Source organism: Neocloeon triangulifer, unplaced genomic scaffold (assembly GCF_031216515.1).
Source record: "Neocloeon triangulifer isolate White Clay Creek 2 clone unplaced genomic scaffold, ASM3121651v1 ptg000001l, whole genome shotgun sequence".
In the NCBI taxonomy this organism is placed as follows: Eukaryota; Metazoa; Arthropoda; class Insecta; order Ephemeroptera; family Baetidae; genus Neocloeon; species Neocloeon triangulifer.
In genome coordinates this window covers 9,730,842-9,757,955 of record NW_026775544.1, presented here as the reverse complement: position 1 = coordinate 9,757,955, position 27,114 = coordinate 9,730,842, and the positions used below count along the sequence as shown (strand labels likewise).

The window sequence follows — 27,114 nt, the reverse complement described above, 5'->3', positions numbered from 1 at the left end:
AAAAACATTAAAAAAAAAATGATTATAAATTTTATAAAATTGTTAAACGATTAAATGTTGTGATTTTAAATTTAAATAATTTTATAAATTAATATATAACTTATTCATACATATTAAAAAAAACAATGCAAATTTTTTCAATTAGGCAGTTAAAATACAGGTCAAAGTTATCAATGGAACTTAAAAACAATATGTTATTATTTACTAAATTTCCAAAATTAATCGGGGTTTTTTTAAGAGTGGCGTTATTAATGAAATGAGATAACTAGAAAAACGTTTTGTTGAACTATTTTAATACACATCAAAATATGATTCCAAGCATGGGAAAATTTAGCTTTTAAACAGGTTAGGTTGTCAATTATTTCTGTTTGCTTGCCTTGTAACCTCTAAAATCATTTCTATGTCTCTCAAATATGACATAATTCCATCCTGTGCTTAAAACAGGGCAGCTCGCAAATCTCGGCAGCAGGAGGCAAATAATTCCTAATTATGAAAATTAGAGTCAGCTGCTATTCTCCTAATTTTAGGTACGCACATATGCAAATTTAAAGTTTTTGTGCCGCCCAAAGGGAGGTTATGAGGGTGTGGGGAATACACACCGAGCAGCTCATCCAAAAGTTGCCAACAACGGCATGTGTATAAAATTTTATACACAGGGTTGGGGCGAAAGTTTTGAGATGTGAACCTCAAAAGTTTGCCGACGTTTTTCAGCAGAATCGTGCATGCGTGGAACAGAGAGAAAGAGAGATCGGATTTTCTAATAAAGCTGCCGGATCGGCCTTTGAGACAAAAGCCTCAAGTTTTTTAATACAACTTTGACTTTTGAGCCTCTGGCTAGGCTTTGTGCGCTCGGGTGTCTGCTTGGGCCTTCGGGTCGTGCCGCTCCGGAGGCGGTATTGAATAAATGTCATCTTTCTTTACTCAGCTCTCTCTCTCGCCAGCTATTGCATTAAAGAGGGAAACTGCCCATGTATATTTAAAAGCCAGGCTCCTCTTTCTATCTCGCTCGCAAGTCCCCGAGTGGGTGCAAATAAAACTGGCCCTTCCAAGCACCGCTCGGGGGAGAAAGGGGGCGCATGCCTGCACAGTAATGGATTACTGACGACAACGGCGGCGGCGGCGGATACACTTTGGCACAAATGGGAGCACGAAATGATAATCTTAATGACGCAAGAGCAGAGATAAGGAGCAGCGCCCACAGAAAAACAACACTCCGCAGCAGAGAGAGAGGCAGAAAGGCTCTGCTCATTTTGCGAATTGATTGTTTCGCCTGTCAACGCTGCCCCCACGCAAAATCTGCCAAAGGAACAACAACGAATCTTTCTTTTTTTCTTTCTCTGCTCTTTTCTTTGGAATGTATTTTCCTTGTAAAGAGAAAAATTAAAGTAAAAGTTTAGTATAAATTTGATAAATGAACAATCTTTATTAAGCTTTGCAATTTTTTACTGTATCAAAATTAGTATTCAACCGAAAAAAAAACAGTAGAAGAAAATAGAGTGGGGTTCTGTCACAAATCTTGTTTTAATAATCAATCTTTTAACACAGTGAAAATAAATGGTAAAAATATAGTGAATTGTGTGAATGTCTTTATTTTGGAAATTTAGTTTTTTTTTTAAATAGTATAAGTTCTGTTGTCAGGCGAGTATTGATTTTTATTGAAAAAAAAAAACAAACATTTTTAACCCTGATTTTATTCCAGTGATTTACAAAGAATCGTTCTTAAATTAGAATAATCTTTGCTCTCAAAATACATTTATTTCATTTAAATTTTACGTCAAATTTCTAAAAAGCCACAGAAATTTGCTATAAGTTTTCAAGATATTTCAAGATTATTTTCCCCAAACCAAATTAAAAAAAAGATCTCAAGATTTTCAGACCATGGCTAAAAATTCAAATAATTATTTTTTCGCTTCTCAATTAACAGAGAATTTTAAAATATAATTATTTAAAATAAATCAAATTATTCTTAAAGAGAGTATATCAAACCAGCATACAAAGCCATATTTTATATGAAAGAACATTCATCAATACTAATAAAATATCAAAAACCTTTACTTATCCATTAATTTTTAAATTTTAAAATTTAATTAGACGTAATAATGTGCATGATGTAAATGGGATAATATAAAATTACACTAACTAAATAAAGGAAATAAGATAAATATTAATAAAAATTAAATAATTCATATATTTCTATAAAAATAAAAAGATAAAATAAATTTACTATTATTTTTATAACATTAAATGCTTACACAATTGTAAATTACAATATTTGTCTTAAAATAGTGCCACACGATTAGAATTGAAAAATGGATTTTTCTTAAAGTAATATTATGTAAGTGGCATTGCTCTGCAAACATTAGATACTTTTAACGTATTCAATCTAAAATTTTGAATTTCTATAAAAAATCTGTTCAGAATTTTACTTTTTTCAAACTTTGTCTTTTGCATTTTGGAACTTCTCATCTATAAGCTAAACTCAAATAAAACTTGTTTTTGCAAAATAAAAAACGCAACGCAGAAGGTTGCATTTTCTTTCTCCTTGTTCTAGGTGGGCCGCCGATTCAAAAGATCAATGACGGACGGGGAGAATCGACCGGGAAGCACCGAATTTCGCCATTGTTTGCGAAAGCAGCGTGGTCTGCGCTCGCTCCCGATCCCGAATCGCGAAATGGGGCACGCGCGCTCTCTCGCTCGCTCGCCCACGACTCTTGTGATTTATTTCATTGAGCTGCGCTGGGCCGATCAATGTGCAGAAGGATCTTTATTGAACCCGCAAGCGCCAACGAAAGGTGAGGGTGACGTGGGTGGGTGGGTGGGCGGCGGAGGCGGCCGCCGACGGAGGCGGGGGTGCGGAGGGAGCGTTGGCGGGGGCGCAGACTCCGACTCTGGACCCGTTAGTCAGTTCAGTCGCTTCGGAGCGCCCGCCATGACTTCTCGGCTCCTCTTCGCCTTGCTCTTTTTCACAGTTGTGAGTATCCCTAGAATTGGACCCCAATCGGCACCCTTTGCTTTTCAGCATTTAGATTAATCGCTACTTTTGATTGTCAATGGGGAAAATAAATTGCGACAATTCTCAGAAAAGATTCTTGCATTAAATTTTCGTTTTTAATTAAAAGTTTTGTTATAAATTATCACAACAATTTTATTTAACATGGAAATCAAAGCATTCTATTTTTCTACAAATTTGAAAACATATTTTTCTTGAAATACCTAGCAGGATTATCCTGATTTATAATCGTGTTTTTATTTTTCAATTTTGAAATAAAAATTGTTTGAGTAGTTTTTCATCACAGCAAACAACAAAAAATTAATTAACTTAAAATAAAACTAATTTCATGTTGTTTCCCAAATCATATTAAATTTACATAAACTTTACAGTAAATTTTTATTTGATTATAAAATTTTAACAGAGGTTCTTCAAAATCAATTTTTCTTAACTCGGAAACATTTTATTTTGATTATAGTTTAACTTTTGTCTTGAACTAATCTTGAAATCATGAAATTTTAAAGAAAATCTTTCCTCAACTAAAAATATTTTGTTGAAAATGAAGATTAAAAAATCCCATGTAACCCTTTTTAAATTTTGTGAGAGCTTTTGAAATGTAGTTAAATGAGGGCAATATAAATTCCGTTTCATTGGGCTGCCACTTGATTATGCGATGAACCTACTTTTGCGAGAGATGCACGTAGCGACCGGTGGCGTCGGAGTGCATTTTAATTTAGGTCAGAGGAGCTGCTGAGCCGATTTGCACCCTTTCGACTGCTCCTTTTGCCCCGTGGCGCGCCCCACAGTGTCTCTCTTTTGCTCTCATCTCCTCCACTGCTGGCAGTCATTTCCGGCGTGCAAACAAACACAACAAAAAATGAAAGCAGCGAACGAAATCCCATGTGGCCCTCGCAGCAGCCTCTGAAAATTTAATCAAGCCCATTAACCCTTTGGCCGATCTAATACAATAAGCATGCAAGTTTAACGAGCACCAGGTCACTCGCTGCTGCTCACACGACGCACGCATGAATACTTAAATTCAATGTGCCCATCCAATTTAGCGCCGGCCGGCCACTGGCCACCGCACATACCCAAGAGAGGCGCAAAAACACGGGTCCCACTCATTTTTTATGCCCCGTCGAATAAAACCAGATATAAATTAATGCTTCCGAATCACGCCGCTCTCCGTTTGTCTCCATAAAAACAGGCGATTATTTATTACTATGGCGATAAAACACCAATTTATCACTTTTGTGCAGAGATAAAGCTTTTTCCGCGGCCAGTTGGGCACGAAATGGATATAAAATTAGATAAATGGCAATAACAACTGTCCTCTAATAAAGATATCACCAAATTTGATAGACTCCCCAACAAACAAACAAATACGTGTAATTTGTTTGAATCTATTTATGCAAATTAGATACAATATATTGGATTTTTAAACACTATAAAAATTTGGTTTAATTGGCCATGGTCAAGAAAATCGCAATTTTGCGCCAATATATTAATCTAGGCAAAGATGACGTTGCCGGATCTATTTTAATTTTGAAAGCAAAAATACGTTATTGATAGGATTTTTTTATTATTAAAATGAAAGTGTTAAAATTATTAGACAATCGAGGTTCTAATTTCAACACAAGGAATAAGGAACGTCAGCAATTTTACTGCTTCATTTTAACGCACGTTCTGATCTCGATCTCCAAGTTTTGTTTTTAATTTAAAACAATTTTGAATGTTTTTTCATAGTAGCACACCCAACGGTGTACAATAAATAATGCCTTCATTCATTCATAGTAGAAAATTACAGTGTTTAATAAATATTTTTTATTAGATTTCTTTATATTATCTAACACTAAAATTTGATGACTTTGGAACAATTTTTTTTATTTCTTCTTAAATTTTTGTTTCGTTATTATTTGGCAACACACAATGCATAAACAGGGCATTAATTTTTGTTGTTGCTTCATTTGATTTACACCATCATGGGGAAAATGTGGCATATTAATGGTGAAACAGAAGTTAAAACTTAAAATTGCACTTATGTTTTGAAAAATGTAACAAACAGCCATTTTTTTAAAATTATTATAAATAAATAAAAAAAATTAATGACATAAATTTAATCACCAAGTTAAAAAAAAACGCAAATTGGTTAAAAATTGAATCCTGCTAGTAATTGGAAATTTATTTAAATACGTTTCACGTGGGTTTTAAATAAAATTTGCAAAATCGAGTTTGCGGCTTGAACGTTATTTATGCGCATGAATAATGCATCGTTTGCGCCTCTCTCGCTCGGCGCCCGTGTCTCGTAAACGCGCGCACGTCGAGTGGTTGGGGCATGTTTGTGTCACAGGACGTGCGCATGCAAATTTATACAATGTAATTAAGTGCGTGCTTTGGCAGGTGGCGAGCTCCGGCGGCGAGCGCGGTCGAGAAATCCGGCGCCGCGTGCGCTCGACGACGACGACGACGCCTCTGCCGGCGACCGGCGGCGCCGCCGACGCCGTCGTCAACGACGACAAGCAGATCTGCGAAGGCGAGCCAGGCTGCGAGTGGAGTTGCAACCGGGACCACCCGGACCCCAACACCAACTGCATGTGCTCCTGTGCGGCCCCCGACCCGCCCAAAGAGGACCACCAGTCTTCCTACGACGGCTCCTACTTTGGCAAAAAGTGAACAAACGACCGACTTACAACGAGAGACCATCAAGCTTTGTCGAAATAGTCCCAACAGAATTTGCCGGGCGCTTTTCCCGCCAAAATAAATATGAATTACTTTATTGGCCTAACAAGAGTGTTCTAAAGTGGATATCGCAAAATTTATGAAAAAAAAATATGATTTTCATATTTTAATTCTTACATAAATATTGTTAATGTTTTATCATTTGTGAAAATTGTAATTTTGAATTATTATCTTAGCCCCATCTAAATTGGAAAGGCTACAAGTTACAAGTAATGAAAAAAGCAGAATTTCACTTCCAAAGCTATTTTTTTTTTCTTAAAAAAATGTTGAAGTATCTTGATACTTCAGACTTTAAATTTATATTTTTTGTTGATGTCCACTTTATTAACTATGAAAATGGAAACGGTGCTCCATGTCAACATGGTAAAACTTTTGTGCGATTTCGCAAGAAATTGCTTTATTAATCGCCTTTCCAAAACCGAATAGAAAATTGTTTGAGAAAGTTTGGCGCGAAAATGTTCTGGCAAAATCTTTTTGGGCGAATTGGAAATTTTTAAAGTGTATAGAAAGAGACTTTATGGATTTTATCGAAGAGGTGAGGATGGGTGCTACCGACCAATATATTTAGCAGATGTAACTCAAAATCCACCCCCAGCGAAGTGTTCAACAATCGACCCTGATAATTATGCATAATTTAAAAAACAAAAAATGCGAGCCATTGTTAACCACAGTCGGATCAGACGAATTTGTGGTCGAAAATTGATTTCTTGGAAGCACACGCCGAATTTTTGCTAAAATTTGATACTCACAGGATGGAGTGCGACTAAAATTACGCACACAAATAACTAAAATTTCTGAATTTGATTAAAAGCCCCACGCACTTTTCGGTGATTTGCAAATGAACGGGTTTTGGGAGGGGAATTTTCTATAGATATTTATGGTTTTGCTGGCAATGATTGTTGTTTGGAGCTGGAATTATAAAAATTATATCACGAAAATAAACCTTGTTGTCTAAAACGAATTGTGAATGAAGAAGAAAAGGCATGTGTTGAAATATTAGAATATTTTGTTATAATGTTAGGAAGTGATACTAAAGTGTAATAAAATTAAAGGGCAAATTAATAATTACGTGTAGAGAGAGGAGAGGAGGATGAATAAATAAGAATCTCACGCAAATATGGCATTTAGATGCGTAGTGTAGCCGCGAAATTACACTCTATCTGCTGTATCTAAAGTTTTTAGTCATCATTTTGACCTTTTTCCACACAAAAAGGCCTATACACGCTTATTTTTAATAAATATGAGACGAAAATCTCTTTGCTACTAGCGATAAGAAGAAATTAAAGAGCGCGCGCAATATATTATACTACAATAATAAAAACGTAGTGTAGAGCGTTTGACGGGATTGCAAAACGGGGTCCGAGAGATTTTTGCCAGATTTTAATCAGCGCCAGGAAATAATATTTGTAATCGTATGGGAAAATAAACAGATGGTGCATAACTGCAATAAAAAAAATAAAAAAAAACAATTGATTTTTCTTAAGCCAACAACAACCATAAAATTTAAACTAAAAGTTCAAGTAGCAATTTAGATTTTTATCTGTTTAAAACTACTCTTTAAATTGTAAACATCTTTATTTTCTCAGAATTTCTCTCTCCTACCTGAACTCCTGCTGTTGTTTTCTTGTTTTCGTCCGCAGCGTCCACAGGCGTTGATCAATTCCTTTGGCTGCTTCAGTTCTTCAACTCAGTTTTTCACGTAGAGACCGTAGAGTTGGAAGGGAATTTCCAACTTCAGACGAGCAGCATCCGACAAAGCCACAAAAGACACTTGCTTGGGTCGCGTCTCGGTGGCTCCAAACTTCTGAAATTCGCGAAAACTCATTCCACTCCAAAGTTTACGGTTCTTCCCCGACACAATCTACAAGAAACTGCCAGCAGTGCCAGCTGATTGTGAAGGAGGAAGAGAAGGAGCAGCAAAATCCGCAGCCTGCTCTCCTTCTATGTTCGACGGCACAGCCTAAGTGGCAGGTTATGTAAGTTTTATAAGTCGTCTTTTGTTAAACTCTCAATGCTGATAATTTTTCTCATAAATTCATTTATTTATTTTTTCCATAATAATTTGATTTTCCTTAATTTCATAATTATCGAAGGTCTCTTCCACAAAAAATCAAATAAAATGCAGTCTTGACATATATAATTATATATTTTATTTTCATATCCATTTAAACAATCAGCAAAACTCGCAATCAAATATCAAATTTACCATAAACAGTGCAAAATCAGAAACCATTCTTATAAATTTTGATTTCTTTCCAACAATTTTTACAATCTATTTTGCAGCATATATCATGCTCTATAAGAGCAACAAATACACTTATTGGAAATTACATTGTGATTTCCATTTTAACTGCACCTCCAATATTAAGAAAATAAAAATAATCTTTAATCAATGTGATAATTGAATGATAAAAAAACAATTGTTTTCATTATAAAAACAAGAATGCACATTGGTTACAATATTTTGGTTTGGGTAATATTAATACTCCTTTTCAAATTGGACTTGTTCTCAATTCTCAATAATTGTACTATTTTATTGTATTTTATTTTATTTGGAAAAGGCAAAAGGTCTACTATAAAATTTTAATAGGTGTGTAATAATTATATAACTATTCTACACTGGACATTTACATCCTAATGCATACCAGACATAAATTTTATTAATTATTTAATTCATTTGCTACAAAATGCAAGAATAAGCAACAGAATCATTTGGCGTAGACGGTGTATCTAATTGTCCATTATTGTTACATAAGTCTTTGCTTTGTTTATAAATCTAGTTACGTATCGGTGCATTTCTTACATAAGATTCAAAATAAAGGAAATGGAAGCCATGGAATTAGTCAGGAAATCTCTTTCTCCTAAATGCCTATAACGTGTTATCAAAGGTGAAAAGGCTGACAGAGGTGTTGGCGCACAAAGCAATAAATTTTGATCAAGTGTGGCTTTGAGCGGGCTAAACGAATTTGTAAATTTAAAGCTCTCAACGCGATTGACCGTTATGTCGAAGGTTGAACTTTGCTCTCCATCGTCAGCTGATTGTGAGTGTCCCTAACATAAAAAATGTGCAAACTTTATTATAATTTTATCGTCTCTTTCCCGAGACTCTCTGCGTAGAGTGTTTGTGTGTGTAGATGGTGGTGACTTGCCCTTTGGGATCAAAAGACACTTCTTGATATGCACGCGAGAGTTACAAAACTGTCTTTCAACAAATTGACACGACTCCAGCACAATACATACATAAAAAAAATTAAAAAAAAAATGGTAAATCACTTTTCAGTTTGAAAGCACTGGCTTATTTTTTGTTTCACTCGAGTCTTGTCAGTCTCAGTTGGGCCGCCAGAGGTTGACTGCGACGGCGGCCGTGAGAAGGACGGCCAAAGAGGCGGCCGCGCCGCATCTGATGGCCGCCGTCAGGGCCTTCCTGTCGGCCGCCTTGGGCGCGGCGGCCCCCAGCGGCAAAGTGGCCGGCTGGCCGAGCGGCGTGTCCGGCTCGGTGAAGACCAGCAGGCCCACCAGGAGGCCCACGACGGCCCCGCCGGTGTGCGCGGCCCAGCCGACGCGCGGACATGTGTTGTTGAGGAGGAAGTGGTGGTACAAAGAAAATGCAACGTCCGCCAGGCACAGCACGCACACGGCGAACGCCCGGGCCAACCGGTACTTGAGGGTTGGAAAGTTCTGAAAAAGAAAGAAAATATATTATATTTTTTATGAGATGAGATGAGGTAACTGCTTATGAAGCTCACAAAAGGGAATCAAAGGAGAAATTGAATTTTTTCAATTTTCTTTTCTTTGTGAAAGCACAAACATAAGCATTTTCATCCAAGCATATTTTTTGTGCGTTTTAATTGTATATCCCTGCAAATTTTTTCGCTATTTTTTTTTTACGTACTATGAATTAATTAAACAATTTTAAATGATCTTACTTAAGTCGTGATTTTGAACCATGAAATTCAATTTTTAATCACCGGAATTCGCTTTGTTTTTAGAAAGAATACAAATTTTTCTTTTACTTTTCCATTTTCCTACAAAAAACAATAAATTCTTTGCAACTAAATCCTTTAAAAATTCACTTTTTATCTCTTTAAATTATCAAAATTTTTTAATCTTTTGTGTATTTATTCATACACGAATAATTGTGAGGTAAGCAAGTTTGACAACGACAAAAGTAGGGTTATTACGCAAGATTAAAATAATAGTTTTCGCGAATTTCCCATACTGGTCAGTAAGAAATGAAATCCTGAAGGGAAATATTTTTGTTCTAAAAGTGGTCAAACATCTGTTTTTTGTAACGATAATCAAAAGTGAAATTAAATCAAAAATAAATTAAAGAGATCTTTCGTATTTACTGAAAACAAATTATGTTTTTAAAATAATTTACAAATTGATTTTATTAAATTATAAGGTTAAATTATGTCAAATTGAAATTTGTAGTTGATAGGTTTGATCTTATGAGTAGATCAAAAATTATTTCCTTCTTATTACCATCTAATCTAACTTGAGTATCTGTTGTAAAAAATTGTATTGAACAATATTTCAACAAATAATTTCACAGCATTTATTAACTAATTATTAATTCATTTCTCCTTTCTATGTATAGCGGTAATTAAAAATTAAATATGACCAGAAAATCTCACTTCTACATATCTTGTAATTTATTTTATCAGAGCCGTGAGAAATAAAATGACTTTTACATGTTATTTGAAAAATTTTTTTACTCACAAGTATAATATTGGCCAGCTGTGAGGTCAAAAGGGCATAGACGCCAGCGGAGGCGCCCACCAAAAACAGTTCCGGCGCCAGAACCGACGTGCTCAAAGAACCTGCGAAATTAAATCATCCATTATCCACTTCTAACGAGAGGAAGCCTCACAGAAAAAAAGCAGTACTATTTGTTGTTTGCAAAAAGGTGAAAGAAAAAAATCGGCTTGGCCTAGAAAGAGAAATGTTGGCGAATCATGCACTAACCGGCTAATCCTCCGCCAAAATACACAAAGGCCGTTCGCAGCCACTTCTGCTCGCGCTCGAGGGGGACGGCCAGCACTAATTGGATCACAATGTTGAGGGCGGCGTGCGCCGCGCCCTGGTGCAGCAGCACGTAGCTCAGGAAGCGCCAGACCTCCTGCCGTCGCTGCGGGTCAAACACCAGGGCCTCCTGCATCCACCTTTGCGCGTCTCCATGCACACTGCCCACTAAAGCCACCGAAATCTGCACAAATTTATATTAAAAATAAAATTAGCCAACAAAAATCAACTTTTGTTAATTCAATTCAGATAATTAATTTTATATCATTTATGCAAACTGCTCGAATACATTTAACAAAATTTGTTGTATTTAAGACAAGAATTTTAAAGCGTATTTTTTTAGATTGATTAATTATCATCTCATTTTGCAGAAACTTTTTTCTGCATTTTTGTAATTGAAATTTTTTTTTCAATTCCTAATTTATATTTCAAACAACTTTGTAGGTTCATTTTCATATAACTGAATTAGTACCTTCCAAAAGTACATTGCACACTTTTCAAGGGGAAGGAGCAGAGCATAAAAAAATCGCGCGCAAATAAGTAGTCCCTGAAATCGCAGCGGTGAACGCCGCGAATCGCGCACAATGCATAATGTGTGTCACCGTGAATTTGATTACAAATCCATCGGCACAATATATAATTTACCCGTGCATGCACGAGAGTGACTTGCGGTTTTGAAAAGCCTCCGCAAAATCCCCAGCCTTGGTCAACCGCAAAGAACGGATGGATATGAACCGCGAGTTTGATCCGCTGCTTTTTTTGTCTTTCGACTTCACATACCGTGAGTGGAAATTAATATCTCTAGAATGAGATAGGAGTAATGCTGCAAAATACAAAAAATTAGACGCTGCCTAGCGGTTGACCTTTGAGGCAAAGGTCACAGCCATTATAAGGTGACTGACAAGCCTTAGAATAAAACCCTCATTGTAATCCGAAATGATGCCGAGAATGAAACTTTTGTTCCGAAGATAAATTAAGCTTTGAGAAAGAATTTTAAAGGTTAATGGAAAGAAATAAATTATTATAAAATTGACAGTGCACTTTGATGGTCTATAAATTGGAAGTGGACACAATTATGCACTTTTAGGAGAAAGTTTTTGTTATTTTTCTAATTCATCAAATCTGGTCTCGCGGATAACGGAATTACTACAGTCTGGTGCAACTAACTCTAATGGGATTATATTCTGTGTTCACACCCAAACATCACGGCCGTGTACTTTTTCATTAGCCCCTAGATGGGTGATGCCCAGACTGCGCGCAGCCAAGCATATAAAAATATAAATTGCATCGGACAGATCTCCCCAAACACAAAGTCCGTCCCTCTATTCACTCGCGCCTATAAACCCTTTTAATGTCTGCAAAGGTCTATCATCATATCAGCCATACTTCAATTGTTTTACAAATCGTGGGACTGCGTCGGGCGTGGTTGAAACAAATTTTCTGGTATAAACCGTATAAACCAAAACTGTTTTTATTGCTCTTAAATTTTACAAAATCTGTTCAAATAATTAAAAAGTGCATTTTATTTAACATCATATCAATTAAAATGACAAACCTTTTTCTTTTTACCGTCACGGTCGGTCTGAAGCGGAAGTTGTACAGGGAATAATAATTATTATGATGATGAGTCTATTATTATTTATTACTCAGAGTTGACAGACAGAGGCTCAGCCCTATTGCCAGGCACTATTAATAATCCCAATCACGCAGTTCAATTCTACAGCACTTAATAAGCTTGAAAAAAACTGAATACTGGGCTTAATTAAAAAATGGTAAAAATAAAAAGGACAATAATTTTTTGTCTGCTTACAAACCAACAGGGTTGCTTGTGTCCATCCAAAATATTAACAATTTGTGAAAAAAATCTTCAATAATTATATCCAGCAGATCGCATGATGCTTTTTGGGATCATATTTTTTTTACTCATTTTCATTTTTCATGCGTATTTAGTTTGTGCGTTCTTCAATTTATTTACAACATGCAGTTTAAATAAATTTAATATTCCATGCTTTTCGCTTTCAATAACTTCATTTAATATGGAGCGACTGAAAGTAAAACGTTGAGACATCTTTTCTCCGCAAGTGTGGGTTTTGTCGCAAGTTAACTTCTCAACTTGTGCGGCGCGACTCTCGACGTCCGCCATAAAGGACTCGGCAGGTTTGTTTGTTTGGGCAGCGCCGGCGTGCATATTGATGCTCCGCTGCATGTATTAATAGCCGCCGAGTGACTGATTCGTCAATGGTGGATATTTATTTACGATGTTGTGCATCGCGCATACATACGTCCACATAATGAGCGTGGAATTTAAATTTGACAGCGCCGTTTGGGCGTTCCGTTTTCAGCCGGCGGGCACCACTGCAAAACGGCGCAATTGTAATTGGCCTCCTCCTCGACGGGCTGCACGGTCGCGATTGATTGCACCAATATGCAAATATTAATTATGCAAATCGCGCTCGTTTGTTGCAGAACGGAATATTCATGAGGATGAAATTTTATATGGAAGTGCTACTGATAAAAGCAATTATATATATTTGAGTAATTATTATTTTTAAACAGTATACAAAGTTATTTAATTTTAAATGTGCAAGTATCAAAATTTTATCTGCAATAAGGTTTTAGTAAAAGTTTTAGATAAATCCTTTTTTAAATAAATTAACCATTATTTTATTTCTTTTCTTTTAATTTTATATATTTTCAAACATTTTTGCATATTATAATTATTTTGTCTTCCTATTTTTTTTTTTTTTTTTTTTTTTAAATTGATAAAATATATTTTTCCACCTAACATTCTATTTATCTAACCCAGCAATCTAGTACATATTGAGAAAAATTATTTTCATTCACTGCTTAAATCTGAAATGGTACTTAATCAAGAATTATATAATAATTGTAAGAATTTAATGTTTAACATAAATAATGGAGAGTAAAGAATAAATGAATAAATAAGGAGCATTAAATTTAATATTACCAATATTACAATCAGATTGTAACAATCTCAAATAAACCGTTTGTAAATTTACTGCTTCATTAATTTGTCCAGCCTAAAATAAATAAATTTTATAAAAAAAGAAGCAGCATGTATATTTTAAATTGTATTTTTGCTCAAAATCTTGCACTTCAAGCCTAAGTTTTGCCTTCAAAAATAATATGCTATACACACTTCAGCTTTGCTAATTTTTAACTGATTGTCCACCATTTTTCCGCTTATCATTCCAATAACAGTTTGATGTCAGGGTTGTAATTGTTAATGTTAATAAAAACCTTTATTTACTTTTAAAACATTATTTTATAATATTATAAATTTATTCTAAAATTTTACTTTCCCCGTACGCTTATAAGCTTTTTTAGTTTGTGTAGTGATGGGGCAAGAATGACATTTTGTTGATTATTTTAATATTTTCCTTTGCTCGCGCGATTATACTAGGGAGGCATCCTAAGTAAGCAAACGTGGCGAGTGTGGAGGTACGTGCGGTGTGGGACGTATTCGATGCATTTTTAACGCAGCACGCGGCGAGAGAAGTCAAATAAATTTATCTGGGGCGAGTGAGGTATATGTTCGTGAGTTGCTCACGGCGGCTAATCTGAAGCTTTTCCCCTGCGGATCGGGCGAGAGGTGAAACTTGCTGCAAGTATAAATACAATTGCAGTTTCTAAAGTTCACCTGCGACCGTAAGCTCTTTTAATCTTATCCTTTTATAGAAAAGCTGCCCATTGTAATCAAAAGGCCAATAAAAATAATTTATTGAAAAAGGCTAATTTGCTAGTTTCTATTCTAAACAGAGACTCTATTATTTGCTATAAAAGGAAACTTTGCTGCCATTTATAAATTTTAATTAATCTCGCCCACTCTTTTCAGATTGTTTATTTTTAAAGCAAGGACAACTCGTCTGGTTGCGCGTCTGGGACTCAAATCTGGAGTAAAAGCTCCCAGTGCATGCATATCTCTTTCAAAGGGGCCAAAAATAGTCCCAAGTGTCATTGCCACGGGTGCAGCAGGGGTTGAAGCACCGATTTGTACGTTTCAAACAAAAATCGGCCTTAATCTTAAATTCTGATTGCCGAACAAGAGCGAATAAAAAGAGTTAAAATAAAATATATAAAATTAACTTAAATAAGAAAATACTAAATTTTAGGTAAATCAAAAGCAAAAATAAACTAACAATTTTGGCTGGTTTGACCAGGATTGTAAAAAAAACATACCTGAATGCAACTGATGACCAGCATGAAGTAGGGCGCGAGAAGAAGCACCCTGAGCCAGAGCCGGCGGAGTTTGGTGCCAACTTCCTGGTGCATCGGCTTCTTCCTGAGGGGCGGCAGCCAGCAGTGCTGTGGCAAAATGACCACCTCCTGCGCCCCCGGCGCGATCAGACGACACGAAGCCATCGCCTCTGCGAACAATTTCCCCAAATCGGAATTTGAAAACGGAAAATTTTTTATTTTAAGCGCACCGCCGGCTATAACGGCAGTTGTTTGCGCCTCTTGCATGTGTGCTGTACAAGCAAATTTAATCTACATACGAAGACTTTGCACTTTGACGCGTCCAATAAGCCTATTTAGTTTCGTTATAAATGCATCAGTCAAGTTTTTAATCCGGAGGCCACACAAATTTCAATGGTCATAAGTGCATTTAATTTGATTGAAAATTTGAATTAATTAAAACACACCGACTTAAAATAATGGTTAAACCACTAGGATTCCAACCATCAAAATTATTTAGTTTAAAAAGAGTTTAATTTTTTCATTTAATTTGGAGTAATTCTTATCCAAGGCAAAGTTGTTTTCAATTTTGAACCTAATAAACTACGCATTTAAACTAAGAAATTTAATAATAAATTATTATTTTAAATATTAATTAAATAATATATTTACAAATCTATGATGTTATTTCTCTGTACAAGATCAATATAGTAAAATAAAAATAATTTTGAAAACAATTAAAATATAAAAATAAAAATTGTAATTAATTAAATAAATTGACTTTTTGTTGTCAAATTGGAGCCCACTTTTAGAAGTGCTGACATACTCACGAGGACCGATCGAGTGGTTGTCTGATGTACCTCTCGCGATTTTCGCACACCTGGTTTGTCATAAATTGGCACTCTCGACGTACTCGAGACCAAGTCCGTCCGGTCGGCGGAGTGGCTGCGGAGCGAATGCGCGAGAGAGTGCGTTGGAGAGAAGAGTTCGGCGGCACCGCGGGCACCACCACGCGCTCTCGTCAATCACTTCGGAATAAAGTATGTGCTGAGTATGCACGTAAACACACGAGCCCCATTTGTTGCTCACCTCAGTGCATCACGTGCCGCTTTTTCTTTCGGGGAAGCGTTTTCGTCACTGTGCACTGACTGAGGGATAAAAATGTGGAAATTATGTGTAAAAGCTCCGGCCCCATAAAACCGCGCCCGACTGCCTTGGTCACTCACGCACAATTTCCATGACAAAGATGAAAATAGAAATGCATCGTAAATATTTATTATATTAATAACCTCAAATTTACCGCTGCAATTAGTTCGATTATTATTTTTCTTTTTGGAAAATAGACAGAAACAGTTAACAAATAATAAAGTAAAAATGTAAAAATTAATACCAAATAAATAAAAAGTTAAAAAAAAAATGTGTTTAAGGAAGATCTAATGCTAACAATAAGAAATGGCACGGTAAATTTCACTATAAATTCTTCATAAAAAAGCGTTTAAAATTATGGCGAAGAGAAATGACGGGCTTGCTTGACCTTTTTGATACACATAAACTATGAAAAAGACCAGATTTGACTTGAGAGTACCAGTAGAGTACATACAACGATCGGCAACAATCAAACAATGCACTGATTTAACTAAAACATAAGCTTCTCCTTAATCCTTAAAAAATATAAATTAACGAATTTTTTGATATTGTTTTTTAATTTTGTTAAAATTTAATATTTTATTTGTTAATTAAATCTATAAAAAAAAGTGCAATTTGTTCAATATTGTCAATAACATATTGGCTGAGAACAAAATAAGAAAAAAGCTTAGAAATAAAAATAATGGAGAAGAATGAAAAAAGCACCTAAACAGATGTTTCACCATTTCCTTTCACGTCTCCTCATTTCAATAACGAGCAAAAGGAGAGTCGTGCAGCGGTGACATGGACATGAAACAAAGCCGCCGTGGCGCAACAATAATAATTTCGCTCTCCTGCAGGCCATTGGTGTAATTTTACGTAATGATAGACCCTATTATTTTCAACTAAAGCAGGTAGCCAACCTGCTCTCCAATTGTCAAACAAAATTATAATAAACAACTTTATTTTCATGTTTTAATTGAACTTAAATTGCCTCCAAATCTTGTCTCTTGCGGTGAGTCGATTGGAAGCGAAATTAATAAATTATTAAAATTGAATTCGGACGCATTATTATGCTTGGAGTGGCGTCGCGGAGTTTTGAGAAATCCAATACGTGCGAGCGCGGCGGAAATTTGGCATGCCGGCATTAATCCTATCAATTCGTTAGCAGGGAATTCACGCGTCACGTGAGCGCCAGTCGAATATTAATAAATATACAAATCAGCCTCCGGAGACATTCGATCCGAGGAAGCGAAGAGGAAAAATATTTAGTAAAAATAATTTCCCTCCATTTCAAATCCACCCGCATGCTTTTGTTTCCATATATTGAATATATCGAATGTCTTGGTCACGAAAAAGCAGATTTGCATTTCGCCAAAATAATGGTCCATAAAAACGGTTTTATGGTGCGTAAACTTTTTGCTGTGTGCGGTGGAAACAGCAGAATCGTGCGTCAAGCAAAGTCTCTTCGCCTTTCTGGTTTTATGTGGGTAATTTTGTTGCCATTTGCATGATGATTGGGGTTGAGGGCTTATAATATGATTACACGGGTAGAAGAAGACAGGGTCTCTCATTTTATGGCATGACATATGACGCCCTTATGATAAAAAATTCCCGCAGGACGGAACATAAAATGACCCGAACGGTCTCTTTACTCACTCTCGCATTTGAGTAAAAAGTGATGCGCGTGACAGATGTTCAAGTGATAAAAATCTACAGTGGTGACTGATATGGAGTATTAAAAAAATTAATAACTAGAGGAAAGAGGTTTGTAGAAAATTTTTGAATTATTTCAATTATGAATCATGAAGGTTTTTTTTAATTAGTTGAAATTGAAACTAAGAAGCTCATTGAAAAAAAAATTTAATAATAAATAAAATAGTGGATTTTATTTAACTCTTTTTGACAAAAATGAAATTTCCTGAGAATGTTCTGAACAATATACAGTCATTTTCCCAGTTTTACCCTAGAATCTTTCTAAAATATTGAATATTTTTCTTTTTCCAAGAACATAGCTCATATTTGTATGGAATAACTATCAAACTACCATTAGGTGTAATAAAATTTAACGAAATTATTTTTCAGGGTTATTGATCTCTAAATTGTAATATTGAGTATATATTAGGAATCATTTTTATAAAAAAAATTCTCCATAGCCAACAAAAACTATTTTTTTAAACATTTTATTATTTATTGTGAGCTTTTGTGGACAAATTAAAATAATAATATGTATGCAAACAATAACCATCATTTTTGGTAAATAAAAACTTTTCAAAACTATTCTGTGTTTAGAGAGGTTTTAAATGTATTTTATTTTATTTTATTTAATAATTATTAAATATTTTAACTTATAAAAAAACTACTTATAAAAAACTTCATAAAACATATTAAAATTAATTTTAATAAGAGAGAATAATTTAAAAGTAATTTTTTTTTTTCAAAATTATGATTAATATTGGACTCACCTAGGGCTTTGAGGTGGTCAGCAGGATAGGCGGTCTCTTGCATTTTGGAGCGTAGGCAACCTGTTCGTCAGCGGCGTCCCTCCGTCTGCATACCTGGCAGGTCATTCTTGGAGCTGTCCTCGCTCGCCAGCAACTACACAGAGAGTGCGAATGAAAATAAAGGTGTAGTGTGGAAGCCAACGACCACTCTATTTCGGGAGGAGAAAAGAAGCCCTTGAAAAGGCAGCAGCAGAGAAAGAAAGGACGTGCATACGTTGATATCAAATATACATAGGCAAGTTTTAATGAATGTGCTGTGTGAGCGAGAATTACTTGCGGGGCTCAAAGGAAAATCTCATCCAAAGTGCTCTCCTCATTTAAAATTAACGCGTCTCCAGCGTCTGCACTGAGAGAGTGAGACGGACTCACAATGGAATAGAAATCTAGCAAAAAATGTAAGGAACGAGCAAACACGCGTGAAGTTGAATTTAAATGCGTACTTGGAACTAGACTTTACAGAGGAATTCAAATTAAAGCTCAGCAGAACTAATATTTACATTAATTAGACAAGTTTTCCTCCCAAGAATGTGACCTTACTCGAGTGGATAATTTAATTTTTTTATTTTTAATTACTTCGGTAAAGTAATTTGGATATTTTTAAAAAAAAACTCGTTATTGATGAAAAATAAATAGCTTTTGTTTTATAGTTTTCAGAATTTTTAAATGGTTATCTTTCTTGCTTGTAGTGGTGTTGTATTGTCTAACAATTTCTTTTTTTCCCAAACATTTTTTTTTCAATACTTGAATTGAATGACGTAAGCAATTCGATTGTAACAATGTGGACAATAAGCAACAATATTAATAAAAAAATTATATATTTCCAATGAGCATAAAAAAACGCATATCCATACACGTGCAACAAGTTTGTTTAGCTTTCACTTTCTTTCATTACACACCGCCTTGCAAATTTATGTGCCATTTTTCGAGAAGCTTTACAAAAGAAGCTTTTCAGCCGTGCTCATGATATGCAGCCTTATGGGATTTGCAAGGGTAAATACGGACGCTTGCGGCGCGGAAGTGCACAGCATAAGGTGATTAACCGAATTTGGCGGAGACGAGCAGTGACCCAATAGGCTAATTGGGGCGGAGTGTTTCTTCCCAGAACTTGAACCAAATTAAGTGCAAAAGACAACGACCCACTCAGCTGCCACTTTCTTGCCCTTGGGTCGACGCTCTGCGCGGCGAGAGAGCCATTAATATAATATAATTGCAGCAAATCGAGCGCGAACACACGCAATCCACGTTAAGTAATATATGAATAAAATTTAGGGCAAAAGTATAAATTTCGTAGAAAAAATTTAATGCTCTTATTTGACTAAATATATTTATTCAATTCAAATTTGATCTAAAAAAAATTCTTCAATATAAATTTTATTTTTGTAGTAGAAGTTCACGATCGAGGGTTGATTCATAGCGATTTGAATTTAAATTTGGATTTTCCTCGATAGGTTTTTGTGAGTTTTTTATTGTTTAAGAAAAAACAATATCCTGCTCTACATGTTTCGGCTGCGGGCTACAGTCATAATTCATGAGCTGTGAAATCATTTTGACAAGAATTAGTACAAAAATAAATCGTTTTTCAAAAATTATTTTTCTTTCCAAGTTACAATTTTCCGTGAAAAAATGTAAAGCAGGCTATTTCTTAAACAATAAAAAAATTACAAAAGCCCATCGAGGAAAAGCCGAATTTAAATTCAAATCACGATAAATTTTATTTTTATATTTCTACTGTTCAATAACGTACGGGAAATGAGATTGTGATATTTTTATTGAATGCTATGTGTCTCATATGGTACAAAAAACTCGACTTGCTCCCGTTCACGAAACTGACCCTTCCGGCAATATTACGTAACTTTCACCTTTTGCCGGATCAGGTTGACACAGCCAACGCAACTCTCAGGCCAGAGCAGGTGGGTTAGGAAATAAAACGCCGAATGCTGCTTGAGATCTTTGCCTTCCGATCGACATTCCCTTAGCCAATTCACATCCGCCCCACTATCATTTGAGACCTACCTATAAAAGGGTTCTGCGTCGCAGGGCAGACATCAAACTCACCCAAACCTCCCAAGCAAGCACAACCAACATGGCCTTCAAGGTATTTCAATTTTTTAGATATTTACAATATTCATTTAAAATTACAAATATTTTGCAGCTAAAAATATTTTTTAATTATTTGCATTTACGCAAGGAACAGGAGGATTTTTTTAGGAACCGTTAAATTTCTTTTTCCTATCAATAGTCCCAAAAAACATCATTCTTTCAACATCTCAATATATTGTTTTTCTAGTCAACTCAATTTAAAGATTCAATCAATTTTCATTTACCTTCGAAATTTAAATGAACATAGAAAATACTGCAAATTACAATTTAATTAATAAAATTATATTTATTCAGCTCATCACCTCCCTCCTGCTGGTCGCCGCTCCCTTGAGCCTGGCTCAGTACGGAGGATACCAGGCCGCCCCCGCCCTGGCCTATGAAGAGCAGTACGCCCCTGCTGAGTACGCCTTCGAGTACGCCGTGCACGACGACCACACCAAGGACATCCACTCGCACAAGGAGTCCCGCAAGGGTGACCTGACCCAGGGCGAGTACAGCCTGGTCGAGCCCGACGGCACCATCCGCACCGTCAAGTACCACGTGGACGGCAAGAGCGGCTTCATCGCCGAGGTCATCCGCTCCGGACACGCCGTCCACGCCGCGCCCGCCGTCGTCGCCAAGCCCGTCTACGTCGCCAAGCCTGTCGTGGCCGCCTACAAGCCCATCGTGGCCGCCTACAAACCTGTCGTGGCCGCCCCTGTCTACGCTGCCGCCCCCGCCACCAGCTACGTCCAGAGCAACGGCTACAACAACCAGTACAGCAACCAGTACAGCAACCAGTACAACAGCCGCCGCTACTAAAAGTTTCTCACCACTGAGGAATTCTCAATCTTTGTGATACAGCATTGCATACTCTGCACTCATCTTTGTTGACCATCTTACATCATCACCACAATTTTATGTACAAAAAATGCTTTATTACAGATCAAAATAAACTTTTTATATGAAAAAGAAATTCACATTTTGTTTAAGTAATGCCTCCTTATAAATCTAAATAATTTCAATAGCTAATAATCAGTCTTAACAATTATGACCTAAAAAAATATTTGAGTGATAATCTCTGAATAATAATTTCTTTGATTTAAATCTACTAGTTTTTTTTTTTTTTTTTTGCAATTGAATCTCCAAAATAATTATTTTTTTTGTACAAAATCCATTTTACTAAATTTAAAAATTAAAATATTTGGTTAACATCTAGAGTAAAAACGTTCTGGGTCTCTGGGTGCCAATCACTAGAATTAACAATGCAGCTACTCAAAATTAAAATGATGAAGTGAAAAAACAACTAGGCAGATCTAGTTTCTATTGTTCAAATGGATAACACGAAATCGTCAAACTGCGTCAAACACACCACAAAAATTAATAGAAAATTCGTTGTCTGTCTATGACTTAAGAAGCTTTGAAATAAAAATGAATAATATTTTCATATTGTAAATGTAAAATAAAAAAATAATAAGAATTACAACATTAAGCAATTTAGTAATTTTTATGACAGTAAAAAAGAAACCACATTATATGCTGATTTAGATTTAATTTGTAATTGACAATATCAATCTGAAAAATAGTTACATAGTTTTTTCACTCTGCGATCACATTTTTTCAACAAGGTACAATGTTTCATTTTGTATAATTGCAATATGAAAAGTAAAAATAATTAATTAAAAATGTAATTATTACCATAGATTCATATTTTTCTCCTTTTTTTATCTGGTCAACTTCAAACATTAAAACAGCTGCATGGTAAGAGGATTTCAGTTAAAAACTAATTTAAAATTAGTAATTTTAAAAATCATAAACCAACTGGTTGCTGATCTAAAAGAGAACATCTTGCAAAACCAATGCCGTTGATTGAAGTGTGCGCCGGCGGCTTTGTTAGCACGCAAGCTCCTGAAATTAGCGACATTCTAATTGCTCAATTTCTTGCGGGTCAGTTTGTTCCTGATTATGCAAGTGACCGGACCACCTATGCCAAAAAAACGCAACGTTACTTGGCAATTTTTAAATTTAAAATGGGCTAATTTTTTCTCCTCTCCAGTCTAATTTTTAATCTCGGAGAAGGTCATGAAAATTCTCGGTACTTAATATTTGCTGTGACACTTTGACAAATACCACGAGCAGAAAGGACACACTGTGCCCTTCCAGCAATGCTCTTTATAAATTTCCAGTTCAACTGACGAGTCATCGTATTCAATCGATAAATTGTTCTGCCAGATTTGTTGTTTAAAATTGAAAGAAACACTTGAGAAAGCCTTGAGCAATTTATGGATGGCTATGTATTTCATCACATGGGACGCATGGTTCTTTTCAGAGAGGCGAGATATTTAAATTTTTTATCAATTAATATATGAAGAAGCTGCTGCGATTTGTAAAGAGGAGTTATTAGCTCCGCCGAGCATGTCACTCTTTCAGGCCTGGGCAGAAAACACTCCATAAAATAATAAATAGGCCGGAGCCGCCAGCTGTTTGCCGTCATCAAAAATTTAATCTTGGTGCTTCGATTTTCCCACTTGAGCGCACCAGGCGATGCAGAAAAAAAATCCGAAACTGCTCCACCCACGAAAATTAAGAAATTCGGGCCGAAGTTTTCCCATGGCAATTAGGAGCCGATGACGAAAGTGAGGAGGGACAGCGCCTTTTAGCACAGCGGCTCTACTTGTTGAAATAATAAATCAATCTCGCGCGCCGCCGGCCGTGCTGCACATAAAAATAGAAATAATACTAAAAGAGAGGATAAACACTGCGCCCCGCACGCTGCATAACGAGATGGGTCGGCGAAAGGGGGACTTCTTGGCCCTTCTTCCAAAACTCTAGAGAGAAAAAATGAGAGTGCACTGCTCGCTCCCCCAGCATTAAGGCGATTTCTAGCTGGAATGTCGTCGGGAAAACACCCACACAGTACCGTTTGAAATTTGATACTTCGGCAGCAGCCACCTATGCAATTTCTTCCCGCTACAACTTTTGACTTTTATTAAAAAAAAATTGTGGTGGAAAAAGATTTGAAGCAGTCAATGTAACAAATATATTATTATGGTGCTGTTTGAATTCGGCTTTCCTCGGCTTTTTTCAGTTTTTCATATTGTCTTACAGAAAAGAAACATCGACTGCATTCCTATTTTCCCATTAAAGTCACTAGTTTCCCTGCATTTATTTTTTTAAAAAATAAATGCATAAATAGTTATTTTGTTAAATAAATAAAAATATGAGTAACATAATAAAAATATGATGCATAATTGGGATACAAATTAAATGCAATAACATTATATAATTTATTGTTATATTATTAATGTATAAGTGGCCTTATGAATAACACATTATTCCAGTTTATGTGACAGTACACAATAATTTACCAGTTTTTATATAAATTCTAAATGAAAAGCGATTAATCTTTTTTTTTTGAGAATTTTTCATTAATATAGTTAAAAAATTTTAATAGAAAATTAGCTAATTATTAAACCAATGGGACGGGTAACGAGGCCAATTATTTTATCACTAATGATCAGTGTAGACTCCCTCGGTGATTGAGTATGGTACAAGTGCAAGGCGAAAGGTAAACATTTATGGTGCATAAAATGCTGGGGCGAGGGTGAGCAAGTAAGGGTGTGTCGAGCAATAAAGTCGCCCGCTCAGAGATTATGAGAGAGGGATGAGGAAGAGTCGCATGGTGTGCTGTCGCCAAGCTTTTTTCATTTAAATATTTCTGAGAGTGACTCCCTTATATACCCGGCGACTCTCATTACGGGGAGAGCAGAGCACACTTTTCGACTTTTCGGTCAATATTGAGCGCTGCAGCAGCCTCGTGAGAAACAGGCGGGCAGAAGAAGTAAAAACACAAAAAGAATGAAGACGACCAGGACAAAAGTGCGCCCCCGGGTTTCAAGTACTGTAGAAAAATTTTGCATGAAAATTAAAAGATTTAATCAAATATGTATGTGGCAAATATTATCATTAATTTGCATTGATTAATTATTAAAATTATACTTTTTGGAGATTTTGAATTGAAAATTACGGAAAATTAGACTTAAATTATTATATTAGATAAAAAAAGGTGAAAATTTAAATTATTCAGAAACGTTTTGGCCAATTTTTAATTGTGCAGATGAACCTGCGGAAGAATACATTTCCAAAAAATTTCGCTTTCAACCCTTTTCGCGCCTAAATATTGTGTGAATGTAAGGACAAGTCTATCTTTGGGATGGAAATTCGCACTCGTGCTGGGGCGTGGAATTGCAAAAGACTTACGGAAACAGCGAAGACATGGCCCGTTTCCGAGGAGCTTATCTTTCTTTGGGTGTCCCGTTGGTGCCGTGGCTGCAGTCGCGCCCTAACTCGCTCCTCACAAAACACACTGGGCCGGTGGGTGAATAAGTGCGTAGCGCGCAGGACCGTTTTCGCCGGTGCGTGCAGGGTTTGTATTTCCACGGCTCCAGCACAGAGATCGTTTCGCTCGAGATGCTGTTGCCCGTTGCCATGGTGACGTCGGAATTCTGTCGAACTCGCGCGTTATTGCCAGCAATTGCTGTCCTCTGTAGGGACCATCCGCTCATGCAACATGAACTTTTGTGCTTTTGCTGCAGCAAAAAAATTTTGTTGTAATTTTTATCCCTAGAAATGAAGCAATAAATAATATTGATTACTGTTTGCTAAATTTTAGGATGGAAAATTTCCAACCACCGTGAAGCTCCTGACTGGGGTCCAGTGGCTTAAATTGGACAAGCTTTTTTTACACTGCATAATCTGAAAACAGAATCGACTTGGCCGACAACAAACTCACCAACATGCCCCAGAACATGGGTACTTTTTTCATATCGATCAAACCTCTTCATCCTGATTGAATATGTATTTGATTTTGTCAGCATTCTTTATTAGATTCAGCATCTGGAGTGCATTAGATTCGCCATAAGTTTTTCCAATTCAAAAATTGTTTGTATTGACCAATAAATAAAATAAAAATTGTTTTCTATTTACGCTGTTTATACCCGAGGATTATTCAGAAATATTTGCTTTATCCGAAATTTCTATTAAAATTGTTTCAAAGCAATCTTTTTTGGTGTTGAATTCAAATCAGCTAAAATAAACCAAAAATCAAGAATCAATTTATTTAATATTATTAGCGTTAAATTGACAGTTTGTTCAAATTAGCACAAATTGAAATAGTTATGAAGTTGTTTTAAATAAAAAGAAAAAGCGTGATTTATTTTAAAGGAAAAATTTTCTCTTGATCTCGGAAGTTTGAGCAAGTGCGGCTGCGTTGTGAATATTTATTATTCGGTTTTCCTATTATTTTCCACTATTTTAATACAGTAAAACTTCATACAGTAACTTATGTTATGAAAAAAAAAATAAAAAAGATCGCGCCTACAACATGCAGTGTTCCCAGGCGGTCACCCATCCAAGTACTGACTGCACTCAACGTTGCTTAACTTCGGTGATCGGACGAGAACCGGTGTGTTCAACGTGATATGGTCGTAGACATAGATGATCCAGAAAATTTAAATATTTATTGATTTGATGCGCATTTTTCGAATCCACCCATTGAATTATTGTACATCGCGAACATTTTTGTACAAAAGCCGGGAGAAACCTGGAACCTGGCCTGGATTGGCAATATTCAACTCAATACTTCATCTTGAAAATTAAAAATTAAATTTCATTCATTCACATTAAGCAGATGTTTTAATTTTACTTGACTTACTTCTAAGCAAGAAACATAAATAATTAATAACCTTTATTAAAATAGAGCAGGGAAAATCGAATAATAAATATGTATTCATGGAAATATTCACATCGCAGCCGCACTTGCTCAAACTTCCGAGATCAAGAGAAATTTTTCCTTTAAATCGCGCTTTTTCTTTTTTATTTAAAACAACTATTTCAATTTGTGCTAATTTGATTTTTCCTTTTTCTTTAATACATCTGGAATCAAAATTCTTTTTAAAAATAGAGTGAAAAAATTGTTAATTCTTAATAAAACGGCCACTTTTGTAAAAAGTTTCATATAATCTGCAGTTGTGAGTGCGCCATGCTGGTCACTACCAAGATGGTATTTTATAAAAGATTGAATACAATGAAGGATAATATTCAAAGGCCGCTCGTAGCTTTTCCGCGACAATTACTGTACCATTATCTTTATACCTGGGGAGGGCAACAGATGCGGTGGTCGGTCAAGACTGAAGGGGAGAGTCTTACAATTTCTTTCAAAACCAGAATCATAATAATAAAATTTCACCCCTCAGCAGCCGGAGATTTCAACGCTCGGATCCAGATGATGCCAATTTTGCTCTTTTCCAGCAAATCCTGCGCTCTCGTCGTCACCCGATCGGAAACATTTAATCTGCATTGACAGATCCATATTGATGTGCGCCCGTCGTGTTGTGCAACAGTCTGGGAGGCCGTTACATTTTCACTTTTTTTTTTAAGAAAAGGGAAGAAAGCCGA

At 35.8% G+C, this 27,114-nt stretch overlaps 3 protein-coding genes and 1 non-coding gene across 6 annotated transcripts; 2 read left to right on the top strand and 2 right to left on the bottom strand.

Moving 5' to 3' along the window:
* Nucleotides 1-2,856: 2,856 nt before the first annotated feature.
* On the top strand, nt 2,857-7,179 carry LOC132198074 (uncharacterized). The gene is made up of 2 exons (XM_059621832.1): nt 2,857-2,971; nt 5,390-7,179. The coding sequence occupies exons 1-2, from the start codon at nt 2,930-2,932 to the stop codon at nt 5,660-5,662; spliced, it is 315 nt and encodes a 104-aa protein (XP_059477815.1). The 5' UTR covers nt 2,857-2,929; the 3' UTR covers nt 5,663-7,179.
* Nucleotides 7,180-8,665: 1,486 nt separating this feature from the next.
* Nucleotides 8,666-25,059, bottom strand: LOC132204744 (rhomboid-related protein 2). Of its 3 annotated transcripts, XM_059633510.1 has the most exons (6): nt 24,919-25,059; nt 18,541-18,673; nt 14,954-15,141; nt 10,697-10,937; nt 10,451-10,551; nt 8,666-9,406 (listed from the first exon to the last, which is right to left on the bottom strand). In XM_059633510.1, the coding sequence occupies exons 2-6, from the start codon at nt 18,581-18,583 to the stop codon at nt 9,056-9,058; spliced, it is 924 nt and encodes a 307-aa protein (XP_059489493.1). In that variant the 5' UTR covers nt 18,584-18,673; nt 24,919-25,059; the 3' UTR covers nt 8,666-9,055. The 3 variants fall into 3 exon arrangements, with proteins under 3 accessions (XP_059489493.1, XP_059489659.1, XP_059489568.1); XM_059633676.1 differs by lacking the exons at nt 18,541-18,673; nt 24,919-25,059 and adding an exon at nt 15,777-15,977; XM_059633585.1 differs by lacking the exons at nt 18,541-18,673; nt 24,919-25,059 and adding an exon at nt 15,781-15,975.
* Nucleotides 20,520-21,634, top strand: LOC132194243 (cuticle protein 7-like). Its single transcript, XM_059615408.1, has 2 exons — nt 20,520-20,674; nt 20,974-21,634. Exons 1-2 carry the CDS (start codon nt 20,663-20,665, stop codon nt 21,478-21,480), a joined length of 519 nt encoding a protein of 172 aa, XP_059471391.1. The 5' UTR covers nt 20,520-20,662; the 3' UTR covers nt 21,481-21,634.
* A 972-nt stretch (nt 25,060-26,031) lies between the features above and the next one.
* LOC132201917 (5S ribosomal RNA) lies at nt 26,032-26,150 on the bottom strand. Its single transcript, XR_009442312.1, has one exon. It is a non-coding gene; the product is annotated as a 5S ribosomal RNA (ribosomal RNA).
* Nucleotides 26,151-27,114: the final 964 nt, after the last annotated feature.